The sequence below is a fragment of the Eleginops maclovinus genome, chromosome 6 (assembly GCF_036324505.1).
Source record: "Eleginops maclovinus isolate JMC-PN-2008 ecotype Puerto Natales chromosome 6, JC_Emac_rtc_rv5, whole genome shotgun sequence".
NCBI classification, from domain to species: Eukaryota; Metazoa; Chordata; class Actinopteri; order Perciformes; family Eleginopidae; genus Eleginops; species Eleginops maclovinus.
In genome coordinates, this window is record NC_086354.1 from 10,301,522 (window position 1) to 10,325,853 (window position 24,332).

General features: G+C 39.2%; 1 protein-coding gene across 1 annotated transcript in view; it reads left to right on the plus strand.

Moving 5' to 3' along the window:
- Window positions 1–480: 480 nt before the first annotated feature.
- The window catches only part of map4l (microtubule associated protein 4 like), a 78,113-nt gene continuing 54,261 nt past the window's right edge, over window positions 481–24,332 (plus strand). The window contains exons 1-2 of the mRNA XM_063886250.1: window positions 481–613; window positions 15,173–15,372. Of these exons, the coding sequence (XP_063742320.1) occupies window positions 15,183–15,372 (190 nt within the window). The 5' untranslated portion in view covers window positions 481–613; window positions 15,173–15,182. The remainder of the gene's footprint in view (window positions 614–15,172; window positions 15,373–24,332) is intronic.

Here is a 24,332-nt window from a genome sequence, read left to right on the forward strand (position 1 = left end):
TAGTTTTATTATAATATGGAAATGGGACACTTGAACCAGCCTTATTATCATTTCCTGAATTAGTTTCCAGAACACTGCTAAGAGATAACCATGATCCATACTCCCTATAGTAATATGAAATATCAAGTTGACATAAATAAACTGCTTTGAGATAAGTAATGTCTTATCTATGAGGACAATTATTATTATTACTAATTGATATATTTTTTTGCATATTGTTTGTGTTAGTTATGGCACTTTATTGCTTAAAAAAATATTTTTTCAATTTGTTTATATATTTGTCTGTCTTAATCTTCATGTCTGAAATTACGCGTTATTCTTTTGATTTACTGTAAATTGTTTTGCAAAACCATGAACAAATCCAACTAAACTTTCACATTTACCGCAGCACGTGAAGGCAGCAGCATCAGATTCAGATGAAAAGACCCTTTAGCTGTTCCCGGGCTATTGATTGGCTGAGCCGCTGGGAATAGGCGGGACTTAATATCTGAGACCTGGCACCAGTCTGCTCTGCAAGCAGGGAAAGGTGGGGAGAGATTTTCACCTTCACACACTCTTGACTGTCACACACTCACACACACGCTCTGTGACAGAAACGGAACACATCAAAACGGTGAGTAGCTGATTTTTACAATTTGTTTATATGATGTGTCATCGTGCGATTAACGTTGTTTGCTTAGTAGCCTACTGTGTCCCTGCGCTGCGCCATCCTCCCTTGCATATCTGGATGAATGATAAAATGTCATATGTATAGCGTTATTTAGCTCTCGCGATGCAGTGGCATGGATATGGGCCTATATTTAGCTTTTTATATGGCGGACACGAAATTCGACATTGTGGTGCACGGTGTTTCCCATCACAATGGCTGAGGATAGTGGGCGTGTGAGGGGGATCTCTGCCTCTCATGCAGACTCCGTGGATTCTTGTCTCTTTGTTATGGTGGTGCCGCAGTCGGGATGCACCCCTCATGCTGAAAAATCACCAGACTATAGCTAGCACTTCATAAATATTCGTGTATTGTCGCGACACGAGCTCATAGTACTCCTCAGTAATCATTAATGAGTGTATAGTATCCTCAATTCAGCCAATGCTATTGTAGAATGTGAAAGATTGCCTCTAAAATAGTCCCATGTGGGCTTATTGCATCCTATAAACCATGCTTTTGGTGATATCTACCTCTATAACATTTATTACTGGAGTATAGTTTTCTCAAAGGCAGCAGGTGCAGCTCCAGATCAGCCAAGGCCTTGTTATATAATGCCTTTTTTGTGATGTTACGGAGCCTAAAAAAAAAGAGTTCTCATTAAAAATCTGATGTTCTACAGTGCCTAAGCCTATCGTACAATAATGGGCCTACCCATCCTCCCCACTCTACACATACATGGATACAGATTCACACACTGCATCCTCTGTCTCTGAGTGGATTAGTACACATTGTTCCATCCATGCAAAGGTCTTTCTTTCTCTGGCTGTTTCTGTTTTTGGTAGCCTATTCAGTCTATATTGTCAAATTTGAAATGTAATTTGTTGTGTTTGAAGAAAATAAATGAATGCATCGTAGAGTCATGCATATTTGAGCTACCACAGCACAGACTAGGTGTAGCAATACGATTTCAGTAGGAACATCCTGATTCCTTCTTTTAAAATTGTTCTGAAATAGTGTTTTAGCTCCCCTACAGTTTACAGTTAAATTGCTGCCGTCTTAAAATAGAAAGATGTAGTGTTTAACATGCATTTGTTACGATAACTCTGACTTAGTAATGATCTGAAACTAGCAAGTCGACAACTTTGATAGAGCAACACAGCCACCAAAAATAAAGCAGGGGCAACAACTAAGACATTGCAAGCTAGCTAATATTACTCAGATGCTTTCCCTTCCTGCTAGCATTCCCCTGGCTTAAAAATGTCCTCCTCCCAGCAGTCCAAAGCTCCTGTGCTAGTGTTGAAAACAACAACACTCCCAATCATGACAGCAACACTCCCAATCATGACAGCATGACTGACTGAGGTAACAGCCAATTTGTTGGAAGCAAACATTAGCAGTAGTTAGCGGTTTGAATTTCTAAAGCAAGTAGTAAAGCTTTCTGACCCTAAATGAAACTTCGTAAACCACTGTGACAAGGCAGAGCAGACAGAGGAAATAGGGTGAAAAACCAGAAAAGTTTCTCCATAAAGTATGACCATATGTTATGGATCGACTGTAACTTGTAAGGTTGAGCGTCATCCTAAAACAGAGTGTCGTTTAGCCCCTGCAGTAAACATGTCAAAGTGTCCTGTTTAAGGTAATAAAAAGTAACCTAATGTTGTTTAAATAGAAGTGGCTCTGAAGTTTCTGAACACTTCATAGTGCCTTTTTTGTAACTGCTCATTGCTAAATTTCACACAAGCCACATGGCCGCACCATTACAATAAATTGACATTATGTTACCGTCCCCGACATGTTTGGTATCTGTAGCAACTTTGGGGTTAGGAGAGGAATTTGGAAAAAATGGCAATGGGCCAAGGTACAAGGCTTTGTGCTGATAGATCTATTTGGGGTTGACACGTTTTGCCTCTTCAGCTTTGCCTAACCATCGCCTTGTAAATTCATGTGTCTGCTTCTGTCATACTGTAAGAGTGAGGGTGTGTTCAGACAGAACGTGAAGTAAATGTTGAGTCAAGGTGTAGTGAATGAATGTCAATTTACTCTTAACTGCTTTTTAGCTAGGAAACGTGTTAAACTTCAGTACACATTGCATTCATCTTGTGGCCTCATTACTCCTCACTAAAAAGATAACTGCTTTGTGAAAAATAAGAGAGATTAATGTTATGTTTTGAGACCAACTCAGAACATACAGCTTATCAACTTGGGTTTTGTTGAGTTGATCTTGGTAAACTGAGTCTCATATGATGTTAAGTGGCCAATATGCTGTGGGAAGGCTTTACTGGAACATCCATAACCCCTGGCTAATCATGACTGATAAATTAATGGGTTTGGGATATTGGATGAAGTCCTGTTTACAGTGAAATGAAGACTTTGGGGAACTCAGTCACCTATGGATCCTGCATCCGGTATACTTGAGTTCAGAGAAAAGACTAAATGTGCCAAAGTCTACAAGCAGGAAGCTAGATGGATTACCAGAGATGATCTAATGCATCGCTGTTGTGATTTCTGCTTCAGAGATTGATGGGATTACATGCAATCCCTCCCAGATTACCAGCCAAACAGGCAGAAAGTCAGGCTAGTGGTCATGCTACCAGGTATACCCTATATCTTCAGTCCATTTGCAAGTTTGTAATTAAACAGACAGTCAACCTAACTGGTCAAACATTCACTGTAATTTTACAACATAGCATTGTCAGTAGGGATGCACCGATTTGAAAAAATGTCGGCCGATGCCGATGTTTAGAATAACAATTTTGCTGATACCAATGGCCAATGTTTTACTATGTAAACTGTAATAGTAGCATAATGCAGACTAAGGCAGCCTATCCGAGAGGATACGCCCCCCTCCGAAAGACTTTAAAGTTACGGCAGACCCACAGTCACTGTTCTACTACTTCAAAATGATGCAGATTTAAAAATGACACTAACGCGACTTCTCACGGTCACAGAGCAAAACATAAACATCAGCGACTGCCATCGGTGATGCAACCTTATGTACCGATTTGCCGATGGTTGTAAATAGGGCTAACAGTGGCCGATGCCGATGTCTCACCGATGTATCGCTGCATCCCTATTTGTCAGTTATAATCATATAATTTAGCTCCGTCACTTGCTCAGCGACTCTACGACTCCCAGAACAAGTCCCCGAACAGACTTGAAGTATGGAAGGTGGACTGCTACTTGGAGAGGTCCCAGTTCACCTCCTGGGCCCTACCGTGGTGCACTTGAGCAAGGCAATGGACACCCCCAACCCCCCCGACCCCCATTGCTTCCCGGGCACTGTACAATAGCTGCCCACTGCTCCTAGTATCAGGATGGGTTAAATGCAGAGGACACATTTCACTGTGTGTGCTCTGCTGTGTGCATGTGTGTGACCAATAAAGAGGGTTTCAACTAGGAATGTGCATACTCTCCAGTCATACAGCAGAGTCACTGCAGTGATCTAATGGTGGTGTAGTCCCCCAGGCAATTTCTAAGTCATAATAGTGGCCTGTAAAGTGAAAGATTACGTAACACCTTGGGGTCAAACATGAAGATATCTCCCAGTGTTTCTGCCCAATACCAAGCCAGGCTATATGAAAGAGCCCAGTGACGCGGATAGCACCCTCGGACAATACAAATATATTCCTGCTAGTCCTGAATGACCTTTGTGAAAATGAAAGGCCTACCCAACAGTTCATTCATCTTGCTTGGTGAGACAGACCTTAGCGTGACCAGGAGCCTCTTCCCTCATTCAATTCAAACTACAAAACTGCTCTCGAGACCATACAACAGAAATTTAGGATTTCCCAAATGGTCCCGTTAAATCAAAAAACTACGTAATGTTAAGTATTTTATTATTATATTTCACTGGTTGCCTGACCCAATCAAAGACAAAAAAGTCCTTCAGTTGGTATTCTTAATGGTATTTTAATGTAATTTCCAGGAAAATACCAGCACATTATGAATGACTCATCCTGCACTCAGGGATCTAAATGAGTCTGAGTCCATGAAATGCTTCAAATATAAACACAAACCAACCCTGCATCTTTCCTACACTGAGCTTCAACTTTCACTTTGGTGGCTTTTTCGTGGAATCTTATATAAATGCACATTCCCAGGAGTACAGACTTGAGTCTTTAATGTTGGATTGGCCAGATACTCATCCCAAGTAAAAGGTAATTAATGTGTGCCACTATGACTTGCTAAAAATATGCAAGAAAGTGGTTTAGAATACACTTATGATATTTGCTCGTCTCAGCTTTTAAATTTGTCTGGGCGTTATGAATCAAATAAAATATATTTGTACAAGCAAGTAAAGACATGCCTTACATTTCTGTCATCATAACCAGGCTACCAGCTCTTCCACAGAATACTCAATGTAATGAGTCTGATTGAGCTTGTCCGTCTTAGGATTTTGGGCCTTATACGAACAGTCGGGTGCAATCTTTTTGACTGGTGACATATTAAAAGAAGGAGAAGTTGCTAGAGAGAGATTGTATATATCCACAAGTGTACCTACTATACATTACGTTATCAGAACTGATTCTTAATCATCAATCAACTTTTAGTTGTTGACTATTTGTATTGTTACAAACTTAAATATGATTTGTAATTCACAGATTTTTTTCTTTCTTTCTGGAACAAAAGGTTCTGGTTTCGCATTAGTTCCTATATCCCTCGCATGAAACTTATTAAACCAATAACTACCATAATGTCTTTTAAAGGAGCTTGTTGAATGACATGACTTGTACGTAAGAGACGCAGTAAACAGATCAAACAGAGAGTTCAGAGGAAACAACAAAGGTCATTCTCTCCTGCAGAGGAAAGAGGGGGAGATTCTGATCGGATCTGACATCATATGGTACTTCTGAGCTGGGGAGGATGGGACGGCTATGTGTCTTGTGTTATTAACCTCTTCCAGCAAGCTTCCATCAGTGTGTGTTTGTGATTTGGAACTAGAAAAGGTCTTTTCTGTCCTGCTGATAGCAGAGGCTTAGATTCAGATCAGATCAGATCTGACATTAGAAAGTACAGTACAATGAGGATATGTACAAAATGTCCCCTTTAATCGACTGTCTGTAATGCATTGCAACATGTCGGTTTGTATATTTCCAGGCACCATATACTGACACTTAACAAAAGGATTCTGTGAACTGAAAAGATCAACATTTTCAATCAACTGGAAAGAATAGATTCAGTTAAAAAGGTTTAACATTGAGAAAACATCCTAGAACTGCCCTTAGTTACCACCAGTGACAAAATTGCTGTTTTACCTTTCAAATTGAAGCTCTTGCCCTCAGAAGCTCTGAGCAAAGGACGTTGACTTTCCATTTTATTTCAGAAGGACACATACAGCCCTTAGCTGCTTCCATCTGCTTGTTTTTGCTTTCGTTCCTGTGTCCTATGTTCATGCTTTCTCTCCTCCCACACCCTCCTTTACATAAATAAACCAAACAAGTGATTTTACTTCAAGACTGGTGCAGTCTGGGGTACTGGGATAGACAAGGTTTTTTTTTCCAGTTATAAATATGTAAACGAACATATGGATGTACCTTTATGTACAGTGTCTAAATTTGGTACTGTACTTGTCGTTCAGCTCCGGAACAAATTGAAACAAAGCGAACAAAATGGTAGTATCCATCCATTTCTGTGCTAAAAAGACAGGAAGTAAAGTGTGGGTATTTTAGAAATTGATAATGAAGGGTGCAACTACTTCCTGTGTGTTCCCAATATGTTGTTGCATTGGTAGAGCCTTTACGGTAAAATTGGAAGTGGTAATCATTGACTTAAATAAGAATACTTTTATTGATACTTTTCCTAGAAGTATATTTCTTGTTCTTATTGGGCGTTGTTTTGAAATGTTGCACAGTTGATAAAGGCAAACTGTGGATGGCAGATATACCAGAAAACCATTGAGTGTTTATACAAAGTGTAAAAACAGTCAGAGGAAGACAGAAGATGAAAAGATGCAGTATCATTTACTACAGATCAGGTACTGTTCTCATTTTACTCCCATTGTTTGGTCTCTCTTAGACTTTTTTTTCCATCTTCTCTCCTTTTCTTGATCACTTTGAAAACAGAGCACAGAGCCACATTTGACAGATTTGCACAGTAAGTCATCATTTGAATAAGCTGACTTTCTGCACCTCATGTACTGATGCCATGTGTGAGTATGTGTGTGTGCATGTATGTTTGTGCGGATAGGTCGACACAGTGTGTTGTCAGCAGTAATCTAAACTGCTGCTCATCAGAGACGTGTGTGTGTGTGTGTGTGTGTGTGTGTGTGTGTGTCTGTGTCTGTGTGTGCGCGTGTGCTCATCAAGAAGCAGACAGCGAAGAGCTGCTGAGTCACCATGGCGACTGGCTAGGCAGCCATGACAGAATTTTGTTAACACATAAGATGCCGCGAGTGAGTTACAGCCTTGGTTGTGCACTTCCTTATAACTCCCTTCTGTCCTAAATGTTTCGTCACAGAAAATGATTATTTTCTCGTCCATAAAATATACTTGTGTATACTTACTTCCTCCTGCTATCATTATCATGTTCTAGTTAAAGGAGAAAAGAAAGGGAATTTCTCCAGCATGTCTCTAGCTAGGATTAAAACCAATTCGACTGACATAACTGTCTCTTTAAGAGTTGACTGTTGTGCATGCTAATGGACTCTCAGACACATTTCAGCAGTCTAGATTCTAAGCTCCCAACTAAATTAGGCTACTCAATTATCCTTTCGTCTGCTGGCCTTGTCATAGTAAACATCACATTGACAAACAGGAAAAGTTACCAAATTCTTAAACAATTCCATAAAAAAACACATTAGACAACTTTGCAAAAGACTTATTTATTTTAAATCATATAAAGCAAGGCCATTAAACATTAGATTAAGATGTTCATTTCATTTAGTGGGGTTATGTGATAATGGTTGTAAGATGTTCACGCATTACCATTCATTTGGAGTCATGGTTCTGTCCATTGAACAAATGTAATGGTTTGGGTATCCTTTTTTGGAACTATTTCCCGATTGTTCTCCAACAACAATCAGAAATTGTAGAGTTTTTCGTAGTTCTGAATGGTTCTGAAAAGGTTGAATGAAAAGCCTGCTGTCATGAAGCGAGGGGATTGTGATTTACTGCACTGGTTTTTGTTGTTGATTAGATGAAAAAAAGAGCGCAGAAAGGGAAGATTAAACCCCTTTTTCTGTACTCCCCAAGGCTGATCAATCATGGCATGACATGGGATGGAAATGTGTATAAATAGCTGCACACAGAGGACGAGCAGTGACAATGTACCGAAACAATTAGCTGAAAGGTGCTAAAATGTTCTGAAGTGCCGACTCGGCCGATAATTCATAGCTGGTTTATCATTGGACCTTACACTAAGTAATTGGCTGAAATATTGAAAATAACTTTAACATTCTTCCACTAAGAATAATAACAAATATGTAAAATGAGAACTTAATAATCCTTAGTTGGCTCCATTATCCTCAACAGCACCAAATGCGTATTATATAATCCCCTTTTTATTACAATATGCATTAATTATTACATCTGAGTAGATTTCGTGTGTTTTTCATCAACTTTGTCATCGATTATGCCCCTTTTACATTGCACCCACATAATAGTACCTCCATCTGGTATGTCCAGTTTCATCAGTTTTACTGCTGGACTGAATTCTTCAAAGCTCACTCTTTAAAGTTGCACTGCATCAGATTTTAGAGGTGAATGGCTAACTTTCCACATATAATCTTACAGCTTTAGTGGTACAATGATATACATTTAATTTTAGCCAATAAGATAGAGCTGAAGCTCACAATGAACTATCAGGTTGTGCATAAAACGTGACCTTTTTAAGAGATACTGCTCTGTGTTTACTTTTAAGCGATAATTGAGAGGACATAAAAATACTTTAAAATGATGTTATGTCAAGTGTTAGTGATATATTTGTGTTTTTTAATCCCCTCTATTGTTGAAAAAAGTATTTTGTTCTCTCTGTCTGTATACACAAACTGAAAGATTGACAATAAAGTTGACTTTGACAGTCACTAATTTAAAAAAGTCCAACAATCTTTTAGCTTCTTAGTCACATATCTGTCTATCTGATGTGCAGCTATCTATCTGAAGAGGCAGGCTCTATTATACAGAGTAAAATGTGACATCTGGTAAAGATTCAGTTGGTTTAGAGCCTTATGAATATTCCTGGTTACAGTGTGACTACACTTTTATTTTTGACTGTTGCTGGTGATCCAAACCAAATTCCCGAATCAAACGTGGAGCGATCCTCTTCCTATTGATGACATATTTTTGGATGACATGACCACAAACCCACCCTATTTTTCTCTGCCACCCACTCTCTCTCTCTGTCTGTTCTCCTGTCTTGATGCCTCTTTATCACTTTGACTGTTTGTGAATCCTCCAGTAGACTGAACAACAACACTGAAAGCTGCAGTGTTGGCCACTTGCTGATTCAGTGAACTCAGAGCTGCTGAGACACTCAAAGTGGTGCAAAAGCAGTGGTGAGCTTAACTGTAGGCCAAGGGCTCTTTTGCACATACATTACTTATAATTACATTAAGCGGGAAAAAGTCACTGCTACTTTACATTATGCAAAAAGCAAACTAACAATTAACAAAGATTCTATGTTGAGTAAAAGAAAAATATACATGATTGGGCAAACTAGCTAAAAATCTAAATGTATGTTGCGTCAAACATGTTCTCAAACCATAGATTGGATTTTGGGGTTTATTCTGCCCCAACTGACCTCTCCAATCACTGTTACATCATTGGCACAGACTTACATATTGTATTGTGACTCATCACTGAGCTCAACTGACCCATGGATCAGCTTAAAAGCCAACTTGTATAATGCTGAGAGCAGAACAGCCTGACCCCTGATGTATACTTTTACATACTTTCTTTGGTAATTCATACATGATTATCTTGAGGCACATCCATCATTGACAATGGAGGCCTATTGACTTGCTAAATAGCTACTTAAAAAAAAGTAGGTAGTGCTGTTGACTGGCACTGTATGATTATAGGGAAAATATATATTTATCGCAATTTCCCATTTATAAAATAAAAAAAGCAAACACTGCTTTAACGTCCATTTTGTGCTGCATTTGTTCTTCTGTACAAGGTGTGTCACAAGAATCGATACTTTGGTACCAAGTCAAACCTTAAAACCTTGTTTTTTATACCAGGGAGCTAAAGACTCATGGTTTCCTGTCAATGTGTTGAGATCCGAAAGCACGCGCAACCGATCAGATAACCACTGTATGCAGCGTCGCAAGCTAGCAGAAGACGTAACCATAGAAACAAATCATAACCGGCTGTTTTTGCGGCAAGGCTCTACGTTCAACCTCGCTGTGAGCTAAGCGCGAATTGCAGATCATATGAATGCCGTTTAAGGGTGGAAATGATATAGTTATCAGGATGTGTTCACATGTAATCTTGTTTTTGGGATGAAAGTTGAATACAGGTTTTGAAAGGAGATTTTTCCACCAAAACTTAAACTAGGATCTACCATGGAATCTAATATGGTATCAAGATATCCTGGAATGTCACTATATGATTTCAACCGCAGAATATAATGTATTGGGAAATACTGTTCCGTAATTTTGCTATGGCCCAGTATGTTTTCTTCTCTTTAATGCTACTGTAGCGGCCAAATTCATATCAAAATAAAACAGATAATTAACTTTAAGTAAAAATGCCACTGAGGCACCAGTTAGCGAATCTTACGCAGGGCAATGATCCAAGTCCAGACAAGAATCTCCGTTTGTGCTTTTATTTCCATGATCCAAAATACAATGAACAAAGTTTCCCATTGATTCGTTTTTTTAAGCCTTTCCTGTGGCTTTCCTTTCTGGCCGGAATCACCCTGGTAAAAAAACATATACCTACTGGTGCTCTACTCACACCTCAACCTGTCTCTAATATATCCAATTACACCAGGTGCCCTAATCACCCAGTGCCCAAACATGCCTTCAAAATAAAAGCATCTAAACAACTAAAATAAATGTTTAACTATTCTATAATATAGATCAAAATATAGCTCCAACAGCCACCGGTAGCTGCTAAGAGGGGAGGGGATGAGACGTTTCCATGAGGATGAAGCAGAGCAAGATTATTATGTTTTTGTAAATAAATTCAGCCAGTTTTGGATGAAGTAATCACATAACGTTCCCGCTAGTGCTTCTCTCTGTGCAACACAGTGACAGGGAGATGATGGCATTTCATTTAGGTCATGGTTCACACACACACACACACACACACACACACACACACACACACACACACACACACACACACACACACACACACACACACACACACACACACACACACACACACACACACACACAAAAATATCATCCACCAAATCTCTCTTGTGTTGTCATGGTACAGTTATGTGTTTGATTCATGCCAAACTGGGGCTGTTGCGTGAGAGCTGTCAGTGTTTGGGAGGATGAGATGATTATGTAGCAGAAGGCTAGCTGGTTCAGAGAGGGATAGGTGGTAGATGCTGGAGCAGGGGATTGTGGGTGCAGAGATTGTATTAATCCCTCAGAGTGCAACAGCTGTCTCACCCAACATCTCTCTTTCACAAACATACACACATACTATCACCACCCTCGCTTTATAACGAAGATATGAAGTTGACTAAAATTGCTTTTCAGGTAAGAATATGCAACAATCTAAAAATCCAAAGCTTAAAGCGATGACTATAAAAGGATTCCTTTTCATCTGAAATATTTATTTATATATAGCCTTACTTATAGGATTTGAAGCTGCATTAATGAAAACACCAAAAACACAACAGTGACATATTATCATATAAAGTTAGTTATATTTTATTGCCACACCAGCAGACGCAGCAAAAACATTAGCATTAATTTGGAGATATGTTTCTGGTGACATGGCAAATATTCCATCACCTTTAAGCTTTGTTGTTGGTCTCCACCTACTCCTGATATAAATGCTCCATTTTATTAGTTAGTATCTAACTGTGTATATGTAATTTTTAAGCATCAGTTTTAAATAAAAGATGTACTTACAGCTTGTCAATACACAGTAAAGCATAGTAAGGTTGTTTTTTAAGAACTTTGTCATTGCATACCTGTCTGTGTGTTGAAAGTCTACCAAATTGAATGTGAACAAAATATTCTGTTGAATACTGACGAGTGCAGCTTCAAACTGAATGCGTAGACATTCAAAACAAGATAGAAAAAGACGTGCAGCATTTGAATGTTGATATCCCACATGCTTGCGTTGTTCTTTGTTTTTTCATGTAGGAACGGGGGTAATTAAGCTGTCTGTAAGCACTAGAAGGAACATAAAATAAACCTAAGTTCAAGGTCAAACACAAGTTCGACATCTGTTAAAAAGTAATTAAAAAATATCCATCGATAATTAAAACTTTAAAAAATATCCTTTAGAGTAATGAGAGGCAGAATGGGTTAAAGAAAACAAAGAGCACCAGCTCCAGGCCACTGAATATTTTGGCTTATGAAACCTCTCCAATGGAGCGATAAATATTGCAGAATAATACGCTAAGAGGGTAGTAGAGGTTGGGAAGCCTCTTTTTGGGAGTGCTTCTCTCTGTGCTGGAGTGATGGAATTATTTAGTGCATCGTGAGTCAGTGTGTGAGAGAAATTGTTGTGTGATTTATAAGACAAAATGTGTGTGGGGAAGAATTTTATATACCGTAATGTGAAGGGAAATGTATTTGAGAGGAGACTCCAAGGCAATGACATGGATTTAGACAGTCATTCATTAGTCCAAAAGAGCAATAGAGAGTACCAACTAGGAAAACAGAAAACTAAATGTTTAAAGTGGTAAGAATGCAAAGTTAATGTGTGTGTGCAATGAGGTGTACTGCCCCCCCCCAAACAATGGCCTACAGTTCCATTCAAGGCCTGCTTTAACTCTAGTGTGTGTGTGTGTGTGTGTGTGTGTGTGTGTGTGTGTGTGTGTGTGTGTGTGTGTGTGTGTGTGTGTGTGTGTGTGTGTGTGTGTGTGTGTGTGTGTGTGTGTGTGTGTGTGTGTGTGTGTGTGTGTGTGTGTGTTACCGTTGCATGATAAGACAATGATAGCTTGTTTGCTGGGAGCGTGGATGGAGGGACAAACAGAAACAGGGACAGAGAGAAAGAGGAGTTTGTCCAGGGGTCATGCTGTCTAAGTGTTAGGACAGTTTTATGCATCTCACATTAAGCAGGTCAAGTGAGTCCAAGCAATCCTCTTTGAAGTTTATTTTTAACTTAAGTCATTGTTACGTTTTTCTCGATGTCTCTGTTTTTGAGTTCTGTAAAGATTTTGTGTTTATGTTCATTTGGCTTCGGAGTTCTTCTTCCTTTTTCTTTTACCCTTGGAAGCACTAAACACATCACTACTAGAATTGAATACAACGTTTGCAGGTTGACTCATTAGTGTTGCAGCAGTCAGTGACAGAGGTTAAAATAATTGAAATTTGAAGCATTACAAACTCAAAGGGGCGCTGTTGTGCTAATTCTTAAGTTCATAATTTCATGTATTTTGTGCCTCTACTGTGACATGTTTACATGCTTAATGTTAAAAAAGCTCTTTATTTTTCTCATACTGCCTGTGCTGCAGCACCTCTGTTCACCCTCTGTCTGAAACCAGAGCCATGTCTGCTCTGATTGGTTAGATGACTGGCTCCGTTATGATTCGTCAGCCACTTAAGAATATCCGGCCCCTTACCTATAATGTGCAATGTGTTTGAGCGCTAGCCAATAGAAGCACAAGTGTTACATAGTGATATCATTATGTCCCGGAAGTAAACAAAGGAGTCAAATGCAGGTGTTTCAGGCAGGGGGGGGGAGTGTGTGGGAGAGATGTTAGCATTTGCAGACCATTTACATGGACACTAACCTATGTAACACACGACAGGAAAGGGACAATTCCGAAAACATAATAGGGCAACTTTAAACAAAATGCAGTCCAATTACTGAGCAAAACGGTTTCAAATTAGCTGGATATCTTTGGGCTTGTTTCAATAAGCTGATTCAAGTTGACCTGGGGTCGATCACCATGTAGCCTAAAGAAATGTCAGTTAACCAAAAAGAAGGTTTGAACCCTGACGTGATTGTCCACTATCGTTCTGACTGAAATTATGCTAAGAACTTCATATGTATTGCACTGAATGTCATTACAGACAAGATACATGACAGTGTTTACCACAACATTAACAACTTCCACACTCTTATTCTAGGGTTTCTGCCAATGTACTGCAATTCCCCGCCCGGCCTAAGCATCAGGGAATAAAAAAAAGGAAAGAATTTTAAGTTGTTTTTGAATCCAAAAACGGATACCAGTAGCATACTTCTATGAAGAGTTAACGTTAACATGTTATACAGTGTGCAGAAGTGTGACGTCAAATAGGAAATGTGTAGTAAGGTTATGCTGTGAACGTGGCAGTGGAGAGTGTTGAAGGTTTATGTAGATGAAAAATGCTAAGCTAAGTCCCTGTGTTTTGCTTGCCACCTGATGATTAAATTGAAGCCTGGAAGATAGCAACCACTTTAGCTCAGGCTTACTTAAGGTAGGCTGACCTTTATAGGTAATTTCAGTGACAAGCTGCTCTGAATTTCTATAAAATTAGTTATATTTCCCCACCAGTTTATTAGCAGAAACAGTCGTACTGGCAACCGCTGGCAGCACAGCCTTGCAGTGTATGACGCACATCAAAACACTGGCACCCATTGTTTCCTGTGTTGCTCCACACAATGGTAGCATCTTGAGGCCTGACAGCAGCAAGTCAATGCGCGAGAATCCATTACCATATTGTTGCCAAGCACTAACACTCCAGAATCCAGGCTGAAAAACAAGGTTAATGGGAAAAAAACATGCAGCGACTCTGAATAGACAATGGATTTATGTTTGCTTATGCATTACTTATTTAGGGGCTATTGTTTATTCATCTTTGTATTGACCACTTCATCAGTAGAAGAGCGTCATTGATATTAAACAGCTGCTATACACTCTCTGGCCACTTTATTAGGTACACCTTGCTAGTACTGGGTTGGACCCCCCTTTTGCCTTCAGAACTGTAGAATTCTTCGTGGCATTGACTCAACAAGGTGCTGGAAACATTCCTTAGAGATGTTGGTACATATTGACATGCAGATTTGTCGGCTGCACATCCATTATGCAATCTCTTCTTCCACTAAATCCCTTTGACTCTAATTTCTAACTCTAACAAGCATGTCCCCCAAACCTCTATGGAGAGAGCACTGTAAGCGGGAAGAGCAAAAGCAGGGCAAAGAAACATTATCACACACTTCAGTTTCTGTTATCATCCTGCATCTGCAATCTGTCCAGAAAATAGTGTGCACTGGGCAGTCACACCACTTCTCACCTGAATCGACAAGCTTGCAAAAGGTGTGAAGAGGTCGGTGACATATGAATGATGATCATTGAACGGAAGAAGCTGCAGTTTTATTTATGACAAACAGGAAATACCACAGCAAAAGAAGGCAGTCGTAAACAAATAATACATGTAATCACACCTCTCCTTTTTCTCTCCAGTAACAGGACTATGGACCTGAGCCTGCGAGATGCTCTGGGTGGGGGTGGAGGTGGGGTCCCAGGTGGGGCACCTGCTGAGGCCCTAGTGAAGAGGGACTTTGTGGCTTCACTGGAGAAAGAGAGCTATGATGACAAGGTGGGGGAGACGGTCTCCAAGAGCGACTACCGACCCTTACTGGATGGAAAGGACACCAAGAGTGGTGAGTCGCTGTGAGCGTTTTAGCACAAGATGTGAAGAGGAAGTGATGCTTCTCATGGATGTGATGTTGATCCCTGTAGGGACGTCCTCTTTTCAGGAGGGAGTGAGAGTTGAGTTGGCTTGTGGGCATTTAAAAGAGTCACTGGTTTTGAATTTAAGTCGCCTGGGTAAAATATGCAACCAGTTTTACATTCTTTAACTGTATGAAAGAGGCAATTTTTATTGCACTGTTTGTGTCCTTAGCTCTCTTAAAGGATAAGATCAGGTGTTTTGAATTCCAAAGCCCGATAACAGGTCTCTATTTCAACCCTTTATAATGTAACTGCTTCTCCCAGGACATACTGCCATATTCTAGCTTTTGACAAATTTTGTCAACTTATTGAAATTAGAGCAGCAGAGATCAATACTAACTTTGGTCCATAGAAATGATCAAGTTCCAAACCAAATTAAAGCACAATAACAACATTCTTTCATTGCAAGCCGGCTGAAAAATAGATATTGAAGTCTCAAGGCTAAGCTAAGATAACCCTGATAACAACAACTCATATTGCTTATTTTCTCAGACTGAAGACAGTTTATCTCGAGCCATTAGAAGATTTAAAAGTGTTTTATTAATTCATATTGCTCGTGATGAGTCAACAGACCTTAATGTTTGAAATTGGCGTGACTTTTTTAAAGGAATAAAGTAGTATTTGATATGTTTTTTAAATTTTGTTTTACAAGGGTGTTACTCATCAAGTTTCTGTCAGCAGCTAAGGGAAATATGTGTCAGGAGACTGGTAGATCTCAGTGGTGAGCTGACATTTTTTGTGATGAGGTTCGTGATGTCAGTAGCTAAGAGAGCCCACCCAGCTCTCATAATGAGCCCTACCTCTTCCATGTACTCTGAACCTCAACTCAAGACCCAAGCACATAACTTGTCTGGATTATTTTCAGTCATTTTTTCTTTTTTTTAAAAGAAATTTCTGGGCAAACAGTGCCTTTTTAATTGATTGATAGATATGAAAGGGGGAGACGAAGGGGATGACAGGCTGGATTCGAACATGTTGTAATTTTATAAAATAAGCTATGTTTAACATTCTGACTTTTACAGATGAAGTGAGCAAGAGATGGATGACAGGCAGAAATAAAGGGTAGAGCTGGGAGATTAGGAAATAAGCAGTAAAGATAAGAGACTACTGGAGGATTTGAGGAGAGGAGAGCAGTCCATAGCTGGGGAGTTAAATAGAGCAGACACAAAAGCCCTGTAGAGACACAGAGACATGGATTAATATATAGAGCGGGGTTTGTTTAAACCTCAAGGGAGGGGGGTCATTTGTGCCAACAAGGAACAACACCAGTTTTTTTTCTATTGAGAGAATGACAAAATGTTGTTGCTTTCTTTCTTCTGTGGGCTGGTACTGTTGAATAAAGCCCAGCTTTATTCAATAAATGGCCACGTTTATCAAATATTAAAACATAAAAGCATTCTGGATATAATAATAGTATTTCTGCAAATAAATGCTGTGAATTACAGTATTTTTATTTGGAATTTGGGAGAAATGTTGTCAGTAGTTTATAGAATAAAACAAAAATATTTCCACTTTACTCACACACACCTATAGATAGTAAGACCAGAGAAACTGATCATGTTTCAGTGGTCACTCAATTTTTTCCAGAGCTGTATTAGTGTTTTTTTGTCACATCTGAAAATGCAACAAACTCTAAAATTGTAATACGCAAACTTTCTTAGCTGTGTGGGGTCACGTTAGCTCAAAATAGCTATCAAACAGATGGTCGGAATGGACTACCCTTTAGTACCAACCCCCTTCAATCATAGAGACATTGGTTGTACAGAAATATGACAAGACTAAATATCAGGATAACTAGCTAAAATAATCAAATCATCTAGATTATCTTGTTTTCATAATGTTTGGATGCCAAAATTACACGTGAAATAGAAATTCCATGTATTGCCCAGCCCTACTTTGACCGAAGGAGAGTTCAACATTTTTAACAATTGCACTAATGCAGTTATCATCTATCGATTCTGAGTTTAACACGCACTGCATCACAATGTCTTTCTCCTTAGATGTTATACTATAGAAACAACACATGTTAATATTTAATGTTGTTTTCAACAACGTAGGGTACTGCATATTACATATTTTTTGTAAAATGTTCAAATGAGTAGATCATGTGATTTTAATACAAGCTATCAAAAGCAGTCTGATAATGATAGACTTTCCCCCCTTTTGTTATTATCACTGCACAAAATACAGACACTAAGCTCCTTAGACTACTCTATGTATCAGGGCCATCAGAGATTCTCGTGTGTGTGTGTGTGTGTGTGTGTGTGTGTGTGTGCGTGTGCGTGTGTGTGTGTGTGCTCTTCGAAGATAAAGTGTAATTGCCTTGTCACTTTGGCCAACCCTGTCTAGACTTAAATTAACTGAGTGTCTCACTACGTCGTTATTTCTCAAGCTCTCTTTATTTTTCCTATCTTTTTTTTTCTTGTGTTTTTCTGGCCTTATCTTGACTCATTATGTCTTTATTGTTTTTCACTTATTGCTTTTTATTTTGGTGCTTAGCTTATCCTCTGGTCTCACTTCCTTTCGCTTATTTGGTCTTTCTATCTTTCTGTCATTGTTGCACTGTGTCAGCCTGGAGACAGTGCTGTATAAGCATCATTACCATCGACACACACAAACACACACAATCAGCTCCCAGCCAGTGGCACAGTCTGGTACAATGAGTTTAATGTGAGCCTGTAAAGCTGTCAGCTTTTAAATAACAACAGAGCTGTAGGGGACAAGAGTTTGATGGCACTTGTAGATGGCTATGTTAATATTTGTGGAATTACCTGGGAAGATACCCTGACTTGAAGTCCTTAGTATGGATCAAGATCCAAAAACACTGGAACATGTATCTTTACACTTAAGTAAACTCCAAAACTCCAAAGCTACATCCGACATTACATGACATATGTTACAGGGTAGTTACGAGTAGTACTCCTCGAGAAGAGGGAACTCAACGGATGATTATAAACTCTGATAAGCAATTTTAAAAGCAATTATTACATTGTTACTTTCCAGTATTTGACCACAAGAATATGTCATTTATATATTTCATGTTGCTTATCAGATTACATGTGTACACTACCAATTCCAGGTTAATCATGCTAATAAGTTGGCAATACTGGTTGCTGATTAGTTTAATATATTGCTGCTGAAATGAGTTGGAACATCGCCAAGAAGTGCATGCATTATTTCTGAATCCATTATGATTAACCACCAGCCTGTCGTATCCTCTCACATGGGATATGTGTCATACCCATGCCCAGCTGGTATGATGAGGATCACCATAAGCAGGCACACATCCTGTGGCTGTCTTGTGTGCGTGTGTTTTTGTGACTATCTAAAATACTGCTAACTATATAGGTCTTTAGGCTGCAATCTGTATGTGCCATATGGGCACTGTGTGTAGACAACAGTTGTCCTACCAAAGGGCTTCACAAATGTTTTCATATCATAGACCATCAATCAAATTCCCAATGCCTCATGACTCACATGTGATAAGATATTAACCTTGATGAGGGACCCCTCAAGGATCAACACTGAGCCCGTTGGGTTTCTGTTAATAGATTGTCTCTGAGGTCCTTGATCTTTTTCAACTTTCTACTGATTGATATCCTTTGACTCTTTACTATCGGTTGCTTCAAAAAGTTTCTGGTATCTAGTTTACCACTGTACTGTTCACGGCAGCTGTCATGTGATGTCATACTCAACTTGACTTTTCGTCAGGGTGTATCAGCAGTGCGTCACAGATCCAAAGGTGGTGAATTGATTGTGGTTTGCTGGAAGTCCGGCCACATAACAAGAGTCCCTCTGGGGTGCTCTTGATGATCTTTGTTAATTTAGCCATGTCTGCCCTTGTCATGATCTCTTAAAGTGATGTCACTTGAATCAGCTTTGAATAACGCTGAAGATTACAGGTTAGAGAAATGTGGAAAGGAGGTGCATTAATAGTAGTTAACTCAACAGACTTCTGTAGCTGCTCCTCAAACATATTCTCTACGTAGATGGGTGACATATTTTTGGCAGTATGTAGGGGTGGACCGAGTTACAATAATGGTTTATGAGTGCCAGGAGAAAATGTTATCTGTTTAATATAAAACATTTTTGACATAATAACTTGATAGATTGACACATTGGCATATCCAGTCTGATGGTCAGGGTACATGTCAGAACCACTAACAATCATTGAGATCTATGGTCTGAGACAAGGAGTACAACCTATTCTCCGTCACCCGTTGTTAAACAGCTAAACCTCTGCTTTACTTTTTCATATATCCCTCGCACTCATTTATTTTTTCATCATCTTTCTTTTCATTTTGTGTTTGTTTTCTTATACTCATTCCTGTCCATCTCCAACTGTCTCTTTATATTTTCCATACCTCTTTCGTCTTGAACCTTGTATATCTCTTTAATTCTGTAGTGTGAAATGTTGTGCTTTCCCTTTCATGTTATTTCATTTCTAATAATATGGAAGTGTCAAAGTAATTTAAGCCCTCATCTATGAAAAATGACTGTAATAAAGCTGACTTCTGCCATGTGAACTGAATGGAAAACCAACAGCTCATCTGTCCTCAATGTCAGTTAGGGCAAACCTTTAGTGTTTTTAGCTCATTTTGCATAGCACCTGCATTTTTTGATCTACGACAAAATCAAGCAGTCTTTTTTCTGTTAATACACCGGTTGAGTATATTTATAAATGGAACATAGGGATCTGTTAATCCCGAGTTATATGATAGAGAATAGTAACACAACTGGCATCATTGTGACTAAAATGTTGAAGTGCAATAGTTAATCTTCTTCTGGATTGATTGACTTGTTAAACATGACAAGTGACTTATTTAGTCACATATATCACTAAAGGACCACGTTATTGATTCATTTAAGAAAATACTTTCTGGAGGTATAGATTTGAAAGGAGGAGAGAAGAAATGACATGCTTAAACGGTAAGCTCTACCAAGTGAGCTAAGCAGCGACCCTACACTTTTTTTATAGAAATAATGAATAAAACAAACAATGTATAATGGAAGCAGTAAGAAACATAGGTTTAGTGCTAAATAATATTATTTGTGGCAAAGAACAAAAATAACATTGACTTTTTTGTATTTCTGAATCATTTTTAAAGCAAAATTTCATAATTTTTTAGGCTACTTTTAACGAGTGCAAAGGAACTGTAATTACTTTCAGGTTCCTTGTTTTTTTGATACTTTCCATTGACACAGTTTTCATGGGAGGATTTATTGTTATCGAGCGGCAATCAGGATATTACATTTATAACATTTGATTTATTTTTCATTTTTTGTAACTTTACTGACCTTGAATGTGAGATCACCCAGATTTAACTGTAGTCAGGGGAAAGCAGCAGAATAAAGTTATACCGCAGTCTGCTAGTCTTTCACTCAGGCTGAGAAGGAACTGTGTTTGCTGAGGCATGAGAACACATCTCTGCAGTGTGTGTACTTTCCCTGTACGTGTGTTTGAGCGAGGCAGAGGGGAGAGAGAGGGAAGAGGAGAGAGGGACCACTGCATTAATAAGTTGTGTGTGTGTGTGTGTGTCTGGGGCATTGTTTTTTTTTGCATTCTTGAGTGCATTTGTATCTCTGTGTGTGCATGTGTGTGTGTGTGTTATGTTAAAAGACACTGCAGTCACATGTGACTGCAGCACAGTGGAACATCAATACCAGCAGCTTCACACACAAACTGTTCTGGTGAGGTCATAACACACACACACACCTTGGCTGTCACTGCCAATATTTTGGATGTGTGTGCTGAGTTCAGCAGATATGTTGAAGTGAATATGATGTAACTGAAGCTTTTACAGCACTTTTGGAACACTGACAGCATCTGTGTTGTGTAGCGCCTAAATGGTTTTAGCTTTAATGTATGAGTTGTAGTCTCGTATGTAATGCGACAGTTTGAGATTAAGAAATGAAAAGACTGCTTATTAAGACATATTCATTTTTGCAATGTTGGCCCTGATTTCGTTCAGTTATGATAACATTGTAGTCACAAACCGTAACATTAAACTTCCCGTTGAATCCTTTTGTTGCGTCTTTCCGTTGCATCCTTACGTTGCGTCCTTGCGTTGCGTCCTTACGTTGTGTCCTTTCATTGCGTCCTTACGTGGCGTCCTTACGTTGTGTTCTTATGTTGCATCTTTACATAATGTTCGGTGCTTCTGTTGCCTGCTTCCGACAAGCTATGTTCTAACTTGATATGGAATATTACATTGTCATTGCAACTGCTAGGAAAAATGGCAAAAACTACAAAACTCAGACCAAAGTCATAACTTTTCTGCTTCCTGTTGACTTTTAAATTATTTTGAGAGGGTTGGTTTTGAATAGAATTTAAAATGTATGTATGTTTGTTAGACATGGCAGCGTTCGTGGTTTGTCTAAAACTAAAACAAAGTGTCAAAACTCTGTACCTGTTAAAGTTGATCAAGATCAAAAATTTGATGAAAACCTGGCTGGTTTGATACGGTTGAGGAGAGTAACCCCAGAGGTACCACCAGTTCCACGGTCTGTCTGTCACAGTAACAGGATTTGCATCATGTTTTCAAAGGCCATGGGATTGCACCACTATTGCACCACATCTGGAGTGTGTTGTTTTGCTGTTAATGGCTGTCAAGACCACAGCAGAATTTTCATCCAGAGGAGACAATAATATTCCTGTTCCTCTTCAACTCTCTGTTTCCGTGTATTTTATTTCCCCTTCAGTAAGTCATGCTCTGATGTCATGCATCTCTCTTATTTTCTCTTTTAGATCGTTAATTTGTTCCCCGTCATTCACTTTATTTCTGTTAAAGGTTGCTCCATTTTTGTGTATCCCACCAGCCATCATAAACAAAAATACAACCAAATTATCTCCAATCCTCCTTCCCTTTTTTATACCTGTATGATTTATTTCATTAAGTTTTATTCACCCTTAAAAATATTGTTTCCATGTTATGTGTTCAAACATTTGGTACACTGGCCTGGTGAAACATCCAAACCTGTTAATGAAGTCCCGGTCCCACCAGAAAGGGACACCACGTAGTGCCCGCTGCCTTCCTCCTCCCTCCTCCCTCCTCACTCCTCTCCCCCTCTGTACCTCCCTCTAAGTGCTTGTCTCTCACAGAGATGGTGACAGCTGTGAGTGAGGATGTGATGCTGCAGTTTGACTTTCACCTACACCTGTCCTTGGCTTGGAGAGCAAGACTTAAGCATTAGCAACATACACATGCCAATATTAGCTGCATGTAACGGGGCAGGGAGCAGAGATAGGCCTGCGCATCAGGAGATTAAGATGGATAAGGATGGGATTTCAGCATGGATTTACATTTTGGGGATACATGTCTCACAGAGATAGGTTTTCTGTTTTTTAAGAATTACCTACAAACATGATCTTCAACTGTTGACAAATGAGCCGCCTCTATGGTCTGTAACAACTCCTTTGAGTATTGATTTCCTCATAGTAGACATAATTTATCAGATTATGGAAAATCTCTGACCTGCCTTGCATTTTCAGCAGGCCTATTACACAAATTAGCCAAAGGATTTCTCTGCAATTACATCAAAGATCAAAATGGCTGCATCATTCATGGAGGGTAATGAGTTTACAGTTGCCCGGTGAACTGGAATAACCATCTCGTGAGTGTATGCCTCAGCAAACAATTAATTTGAATCTGTGTCTTTCTGAAATGTCATTTTTACCACTTGACCTTCTACCCCAAAAATGTTGTCAGTTCAGCCTTGAGTTTTTTTGGAATTTAAAGACATTTCCTCAAAGCGTTCCTGAGTTATCACTTTACTGACCTTTGATCGTTTAAACTTTTGACTCATAACTTTAAATCATTAAATCCTTGATTCCAAGTGTACGTTTGGGCCTTGACTTTTGACACCCAAAATGTAATCAGCTCTGATACCCATCCTGCAAAAGTCCAAGATAATCCTCTCCCTCTCATGTTAACCTGTTGTTCACCTCAGTCCATCTCAACAAATGCCCATGCTGGCAGCCCATAATCCCTGCGCTTTAGTTCACTTCCTGCAATTCTGTCGGATTTTCTTCTCATTGTGATTAAACTACACCATGGTTCACTTGGAAACAAGCCATCTTGAACCTTTTTACACAGAGGTTACTGTGCCCAAAAAAAAATGTGTTTAAAGTTAAACCGAAGAAGGGTTTCATTTAAATGCACCACGTTAGCTTGTAAACCCACAAGAATAAGAAATTAGCTCAACATTTAAAGTAGGCTTAATGAAAATGATTAAAAATGACCAGGTTGACCATCTGTAACTGACCCACAGAATCTGTTTCCAAATGTACTGCAATAGGTTTGCCTTTAGGCTGACTGCCTCCATCTAGAAAGCTGTTCTCTTGCTGGGAGTTAGAGAGCAGCTGGGTTCAGCCTTGGTTCCCCCACAGTGTGGTGCGTCATCGCAAAGTGCACTTCAGCAAGCCCAAAACCACTTCAGAGTCACAGCACAGCACACAGCAGTGCACTCTGACCTCTGAGAAGAAAAGTTGGAAGCTATGTCTGCATCCTTAAAGGGTCAATCTAATAATTTAGTATCCTACTTCCATAAATGTCAATCAGTGAAACATTGGGGCTAATTCAAGTGTTTTTAATTAGCTTTCATATGTGAATATTCATCAGCCCAAGCATGTGTGGATCAGTTTGAGATGTCTCCTTAACATCCTTAACAGTATTCAGATTAAATGTGCAGTCTCGTCAGGTTTTCCCTCCTGCTGAGTGTGTGTGAGAAAGCTCCCACAGGCAGTTGTAAATGAAACAAATGAAGTGAGAAATGTGAATGGAGAGCAGGCACAAGGAAATAGCTAAGAAATGACATAATCACTGAGGTCAGACACATTACTATCGCAACACATGTTTCATTGTTAAATATGGTGTTTTGAGCTGAGTAG